Source organism: Sinocyclocheilus rhinocerous, unplaced genomic scaffold (genome assembly GCF_001515625.1).
Source record: "Sinocyclocheilus rhinocerous isolate Xijiao unplaced genomic scaffold, SAMN03320098_v1.1 scaffold1204, whole genome shotgun sequence".
NCBI lineage: Eukaryota > Metazoa > Chordata > Actinopteri > Cypriniformes > Cyprinidae > Sinocyclocheilus > Sinocyclocheilus rhinocerous.
This window is the reverse complement of record NW_015654935.1, coordinates 607,322-615,204: the sequence shown is the minus strand read 5'-3', so window position 1 is coordinate 615,204 and position 7,883 is coordinate 607,322. Positions and strand designations below refer to the sequence as shown.

Genomic DNA, 7,883 nt, shown 5'->3' with positions numbered 1-7,883 from the left:
AGCACCCGTACGATCAGCACTGGAGCTCCTCAGGGCTGCGTCCTCGCCCCACTGCTCTTCTCCCTCAACACAAATGAGGGAGGTTCCTCTGGCAATAAAGCTCATTCATTCATTCATTCATTCATTCATTCATCAACGTTTAATAGAACAAGTTATGTTTCGCAGTGATGTTTGATTACTATATATATATACTGATTTTAAACTGTTTTTATTTTAAAATATGTATTCATATGCTATTGTTAATATTAGTTTGTGTAATGTATGTAAACAGTACATTTTCAGACACAACGAACATTCCATATTACTGGAAGAACGTTTGTTCATACAGTATTTTAGAGAACCTTGCCAGAACGTTCTAAGAATGTTCCCCGTTTAATAGGCAGTCCCAAGTCCTGTGTGTGTGTGTATGTATGTATGTATGTATTATTTACACACACATTACTGTGCATAAGTCTTGGGTCACTAGTATTTTCCCCCCAAAAAATTTTTTAAGTCAGTTATTTCTATCTTTTGATGTAGTGTCAGTAGGAAATATCAGTTGTGCTGCACACAGAGATCTGATCTCATCATCATCCAGTCTGTCTGAAATGGCATGAAGAATCAGAAAAAAATGAGACCGACTAATCCGGAAGATAATTGATCAAATATATTTATGACATTATTTCTGAAAGCATCCTCACATTACAGAATTTTTGCTCAAGTGCCTAAAACTTTTCACAGTACTGTAGCTTTGCAGGAAGGTTTCTTCAAGCATTTTGGAGATTGTTGCCACAGGTCTTCAGGATTTTTTTTTTATATATATATATTTTTTTTTCTTTTGAATGCTATGCTATACAAAAGCTTGTGTGTATATGGGTCACCATTTCATTATATTATAATTTATCATAATTAACCTGAAAAGCAATAATAACATCCAAATGGCATGCATCCTAGCATGTTCAAATGTGTTTTGGGGTGAGGTTGTTTACAGTTGGAACCCAGACTGTTAGGTGATCACAGGATGGGCGGTGAAGGGATTGACCTCATTCAGACAAGATTAAAACTGACAGCCAGATGGAGCGCACATACAGCCTGCGTCTTGCGTTCAGATGTGAACACGGCGCCTAAATTAAGGTTTGCTCCAAAGAAACCGGTCGAGCAGGACGTACGATTGTAGGTTCACTCTAAAACATCCGCACCGTTTATTTTCCAAGCGTTATACTTATCGCGCGCGCTTCGTACCAAAGTTTAACTTTGGACGTCTGACGAGGATAATTACCGTTCATTATTTGCAGCCGGTGTTAAAATTGCGTAATTAAAAGCATCGGCTGCAAGGTTGACAGACTGAAACAACTTGATCTGAGTAATATTGCGGTATTAATATTAATAAGTGTAACTTTGATATATTATCTAACTATAGAATCAAAGTATTTATTTATTTATTTTATTTAAACTGAATATAATATTTCGATAGGCTATTATATGAAATAATATTAGGAATGTATATATTTTATATATGTATATTTTATATGTTTTATATAATTTGATAATTTAATAATTTTGTATACATTTATATTTATTAAAATAATAGTCTCTAAGTAATTTTTGATAGAAGTAATAATATTTAAAGTTAATAATAGCTAATAATAGTAATATTACAGCAAAGGTCTTCATTTCTTAATTGTCTGATTTGGTTTGTGTGTGTGTGTGTTTCCATAAAAGGAGTTGGCCGGATGCTGTGTGATGTGGTGCCGGAGTCCGGTCTTGTGCGCAGCTCATTATAATGTTTAGTACGCAGCGAGCTCGCGCAGAGAAAGGCGCGCAGCTTGCAAAAAGGCAGCAGCAGACGCATGGAGCGCGCACTCAATTTCTGACAGCTGAACACGGACATACCTTACATTCTGTCTGCACATCTTTAATCAAAACATTTGGATTACATTTGGAGGCACCGGGCTGACGCCATGCACCCTTGTTTTTTCCGCGTGTTTTTTCATGGGTTTTTGCTCATATTTTCAGTTTTATGCGAAGCTGCTGCTTTCAACCTGGATTTGGAAAAGCCAACGGTTTACAATGGACCAGAGGGAAGTTATTTTGGATACTCACTGGACTTTTACCACCCAACACAGGATAGAAACGCGTAAGTGAAATTAAAAAAAACTTTTTGTTGTTGATTTTGTTGTTTTTATCAAATTGACAAGCTCCCAAAAAACAGTCATCTTCCAGTATATTTCGTAATAACCACTTTCTCAGAAACAAACTTAGTTTGGTTATGCCTACAATGTTCGAGACTTTTGACGCAGCTTCTTATGCAAAAACCTTTTCAGCACCACCAGTATGGACCAGTGAACTCAGACGCCTGAGGTTAATGTTGAAGTACATGGAAAGCTGAAGTAAAATAGGCTAACTCACGTTTGAATTACTTTGTTGGGGTTCATTTTGTCACTTGTAAATATATTCCTTTGATCCAGTAGGATGCTGTTGTGTGTAGATTTATGCCTTTCTCTCTCCAGCTTGTCTGTGCTGGTTGGGGCTCCTAAAGCGAACACCTCTCAGCCAGGGATTGTGGAGGGAGGAGCGGTGTACTACTGCCCCTGGCCGGCATCAGACCCAGACTCCTGCCGTCAGATCCCCTTTGATAAAGCAAGTAGGTACCCTCATGATTTAGAACCTGTCAACTAATCCAGAGTGTTCAGAACAGTTTCTATTGAAACAATTAGCCCCTTTCAGGTTTAACGATGTCTTCTTAAGTGCCTTTTTATACATTTCCTTAAATTACTGTGTTGAATTTAAACTCTTACATTTAAAATAATGCGCAAATAATTTAGAAACACATGCTATGTTGTTTCGTTATCTTATTTACTAACACATATCACAAGCAACATATTTAGAGTAGGCTTCATAAATTCCTGTTCCTCCAATAAAAAGATCAAAAACCACATCCAGGAAAGAGTTAATTTCACCGCATATGGTTTGGTTTAAAATTTCAGGAGCGGAGTAATTACCAGGGAAATGCGCGTAACTTTACCTCGGTGCGTAATATGCCATAATTTAGACGTCCATTACGCGCGTCTATTATTTAGATCAGCAGAACATTTTATCTTAACATTTAAATTTCTTTGTTCACCATTTCCCACAATATTTCTGCTGTCTGTGTCGTCTAATTCATTTAACAAGGGAAAAGGTGTAGATTATGTCTGTAGGTATTGCGGAATCAAACTTGATGTGCCAGAAAAAGGAAAGTTTGCTTTTGAGAGTCACGAAACATCATATTTGGATCGATTTTGTCATCTGGAACGGAAATTGCAGGAGTGTTTATGACATTATTGAACTATTTTTAGGAGCCATAGCTTGCCGGTAAATGCAGTGGTCGGTTTTGGACTCAGAAACGCGGCGTGGACTGGAGACAGACTTGAATGCAGCGGAATTTGAGCGCAGATGTTTCGTCAGAGTCTCGTGGCGTTATTCATAGCATTCTCTAGAGGGAGCTTTGATCGCAGTACTTATGTGCTGTTCCTGGTTATAAAGTAGGCTCTTATCAGAACAGGCTATTGCATGACCTCTCAAATAGAGAACCATTCGGCCAGTGCGGTTTGATTCTTGAACGAATGACTCGTACGAGCCGGTTTTTTAAACGTACAGGGCGAACAATGTAGTCCGATTCTCAAACAAACGACTCAAATGATGCGGTTCTTTTTAGTGAATCAAATACAGTTAAGGCGAACAGTATGATCCGATTTCCGAATTAATGACAGCTCGAACAGTATAGTCGGAAACACGAACAAATCAATTTTATGAACCGGTTCTTTTTAATGGAATAAAAGATAAAAGCCATATTTCTTCTTCAGCTAAAAGGAATCGGAATGTACTGATTTATTTTAGAATTTTTCATTTAATCAGTCTATGACATTAAAAAAAACGTAAATGAATGTAATAATTTGTTTGCATGGCTTTGGAACAACTAATACTGAAATAAAACAATTTGATTTTATTATTATTATATTAGTATTAATAATAGTCATTGTTTATTATTAATTGTCATTATTATAACATATTTTACAATTATTTCATTATTGTTTTGTCAACATTTTTTTATTTTTTTTATTTTTTATTAGAGGAAGAAACCCTTTTTGCATCATCATATTCAGCCATTTGTAGGTGAGCCATTGAGAATCACCATTTGTAGATGAAGTACTGAAGTGTGCGTGAGGAATTGACATTGAAGATAATCTTTTGGAGATGAAAGCAGAGGTGCTCTGGTTCAAATGGTTGGTTTTAAAAGGAGCCTGATGCTGATGAGGTGAGAGAGGCAGAGAGAGAGATGTGAGAGAGAGAGAGTTAAAAGAGCTGTGAACACAAGGGGAATAAGGAAAGAGACCAAACTCTGACGAGGGAGGACAGAAGCGATGTCTGTTCTTTGTTAGTGTCTGGGAAAACTTGTCATGCGTTTCCAGCATCTACTCAGCAAGAACATCTACGACGAACACACACGTTTCCAGATTCAGTCACATTGTTTTTAACACACTTGACCTTTGATCCCATGCGCTCTTCCCACTGTGGCCCTCAGGGCTCTCCATGGGGGGCATGGCACGTGTGTGTGCGACTGACGTTTCTGATGACAGCCTGTTTGTGTGTGACTAATGCAGTCATGACTGAGAAGAGTAAATTCATTAGATACACCAGACAGGATCACATACCAATGGTCCTTGCCTTGCAAGTTTTCTCTCTCTCTCTCTCTCTCTCTCTCTCTCTCTCTCTCTCTGTTCATTCTGTTCTTCACAAAACGTCTTGAAATGTGATACTGTATGTGAAAACTCTTGAGTCGTGTCTGGCTGTTCAGTTCAGTTTAGTTTTTTATTTTATTTCCCTAGCTGACAAGTTGTTTACAGCATTTGGACAAAAAAACATGACAAGTACATAAATTGAGTTTTAGCTAAATTGGTACACTGCAAAAAATTAGGGATGCACCGATATTAAAATTTTGGCCGATACCGATAACCGATAATTCTTTATTTTTGAAAGCCGATAAATGATATGTTGGCCGATAAATTATTATCCAAATTTTTATATACTTTTTGAGTATGTAGTGAGTATGTTTATATATATATATATATATATATATATATATATATCAGAGAGATTATCAGAGATGAGTGAATGTGTAAGTCCAGACTGTTCAGCACAGGTCGCTTTCGTTTACAAAGATCACAGTTGTTACTATTATAGAAGCTTTCATTCATAACAGGAGGATTCATTTACAGCAAATTTATATCAATGCATTAAATGAAAAGAAAAATGACAAGCATGTGTTTTGAACCCAAAAATGAAACAGATGTTTTAAAGCACCAAATGATGCCCTGCTGTGTTTTTATATTGTGAGTCTGGCCTTGCATTTTAGCGCAGGCTGTGACACCAGAACTTGTGTTCATTTAAGCAGAATATCCAGAATTTTTGCTTGTTTCATGCTTTTCTGTTTGAAAAGTCTCATTATGTTTATAAGTTGAAAATAGTACTGCATGAGTATGTTTGTGCATGTTTGTGCCTGTTTAATGTTATTTAGTGTTCATCCATTCTGCTGATCTCACTCAGCAACAGCAACTTCCTACAATGCAATGGTAATATTGCACTTATAGGCTTGCAAAACATAATATAAACACACTCAAATTGTAGGTAAACTTTCATATAATAAAAAAAAAAACGTTTTGGCATGAGGCACTTTTGGATACAAATTTTTTTGTGTGTTCCTGTGCATAACTGCAAAAGTCCCCACTATGATCCTAAAGTGTTGATTTGTGGTTGCTAGGGTGTGATTAGTGGAGTCTCAGGTCCCTCTTTCATAGCAAGTCTACAGAATTTTATCGCCAGGTGAATATCATAAATCAAATGCTTTAGCAAAGGAGTAGCAGACTCTTTTCAACAAGCTGCATAGTTTAAGGTATACACATATCCATAGCACAGACAGCGAGGAACAGGCTATGTCCTTTGTCCCAAATGTTCGTATTTAAGGAGTGGTCACATTAGTGGAGTTTCAGCAAAATTTTGCTGGCAAAAAGTCAGTTATCCATTGTCAATAGTGTAGCCATGCAACTTTCTTTTGGTCAACCCAGTAAATTTTGTGACCAAATTGTTGAATGCACAGACTCCTATTGAAATTACACAATTTTAACTAAGAAAAGTCGCTGAATAACAGTAAATGTGACCATTAGAGTTTGAAATTGGTTACTTATCTTCACAGCATTAATGGTGATGCTTGCCTTAGTGGTGAGTCTTTAAGAAGTTATATATAAAAAGAAAATTACTTCAAAATACTGTGAAATCTTATTATGCAAGCCAAAGTATAAGACTTACATATCAAGAAAAAGGCCCATAGTAAAAGCCTGAGAGATGGAGAGAAGAAAGCAGAGAAGGATTAGAGTTGATGTGTTTTTATGAGGTGTAGACTGTACCTTATGGAGCTCTAAACAGGCCCAGCTGTAGCTAGATCTTTCCTGGATCACACAGAACCCCTGTAGACACAGATCCGCAGAATCATGTAGCTGTGTACACACACTCTGTGAGTAAAACGACCCCCTATAGATGTGCTTTTTTATAAACAAACACACTCGGACTAATTTGAAACCTAATTTGCTGTTTCATGGCTCATGTTGTTCCAAATTAAGTATACTGGCACAAGTGTTCACGGATTCATTTACAGCAAATTTATATCAATGCATTAAATGAAAAGAAAAATGACAAGCATGTGTTTTGAACCCAAAAATGAAACAGATGTTTTAAAGCACCAAATGATGCCCTGCTGTGTTTTTATATTGTGAGTCTGGCCTTGCATTTTGGTGCAGTCTGTGATACCAGAACATGTGTTCATTTAAGAAGGATGTCCTAAATTTTTGGTCTGTTTCATACTTTTCTGTGTTTTAAGTTTGAACAGTCTCACTATGTTTATAAGTTGTAAATAGTACTGCATGAGTATGTTTTTGTCTGTTTAGTGTAATTTAGTATCCATCCATTCTGCTGATCTCACTCAGCAACAGCAACTTCCTACAATGCAGCATGGTCATATTGTAATTATAGGCTTGCAAAACATAATATAAACACTCAAATTGTAGCTAAACTTTCATATAATAACAAGAAAAAAATGTTTGGCATGAGGCCCTTTCGGATACACTTTTTTTGTGTGTTTTCTGTGCAAAAGTCACCATGTGATGCTAAAGTGTTGATTTGTGGTTGCTAGGGTATTGCTATGCAGTTTCTAGGGTGTTATGGGTGGTACTAGAATGTTGCTATGCAGTTTCTAGGGTGTTCAAGGAGGTTCCCAGGGTGTGCTTGCTATGTGGTTACTACATCTTGTGGGTGGTTGCTAGGGCATGCTTTGCTACAGATACGGGGTTCTGGATGGTTTCTAGGGTGTTGTTAGGGTATTTTGGCTGGTTGCTAAAGTGTTGCTGTGCATTTTGGCTGTCAAAAAAAAAAAAAAGTGCACCCAAGTCCCAGGTATGTCTTTCAAAGCAAATCTACAGAATTTTATTGCCAGGTGAATATCATAAATCAATTTTTTTTTAGAAAAGGAGTAGCAGACTCTTTTCAACAAGCTGCATCGTTTAAGGTATCATACATATTCATAGCACAAACAGCGAGGGACAGGCTATGTCATTTGTCCCAAAGTTTAAAGGGGTCATATGATGCGATTTCAAGTTTTCCTTTCTCTTTGGAGTGTTACAAGCTCTTGGTGCATAAAGAAGATCTGTAAAGTTACAAAGACTAAAGTCTCAAATCCAAAAAATCCAAAGAGATATTCTTTATAAAAGTTAAGAGTCAGCCACGCCTACCTAAAACGGCTCGTTCTAACACGCCCCCACACTGTAAACCCGAACAGTACTACTAACTTATAAAGATTAAGAACACTGCAATTA

The 7,883-nt window shown here is 36.9% G+C and overlaps 1 protein-coding gene across 1 annotated transcript in view; it reads left to right on the top strand.

Moving 5' to 3' along the window:
* The first annotated feature begins 1,803 nt into the window (after positions 1-1,803).
* Positions 1,804-7,883, top strand: part of LOC107717802 (integrin alpha-8-like) — an 83,295-nt gene continuing 77,215 nt past the window's right edge. The window contains exons 1-2 of the mRNA XM_016524670.1: positions 1,804-2,116; positions 2,490-2,623. Coding sequence (XP_016380156.1) covers positions 1,941-2,116; positions 2,490-2,623 — 310 coding nt within the window. The 5' untranslated portion in view covers positions 1,804-1,940. The remainder of the gene's footprint in view (positions 2,117-2,489; positions 2,624-7,883) is intronic.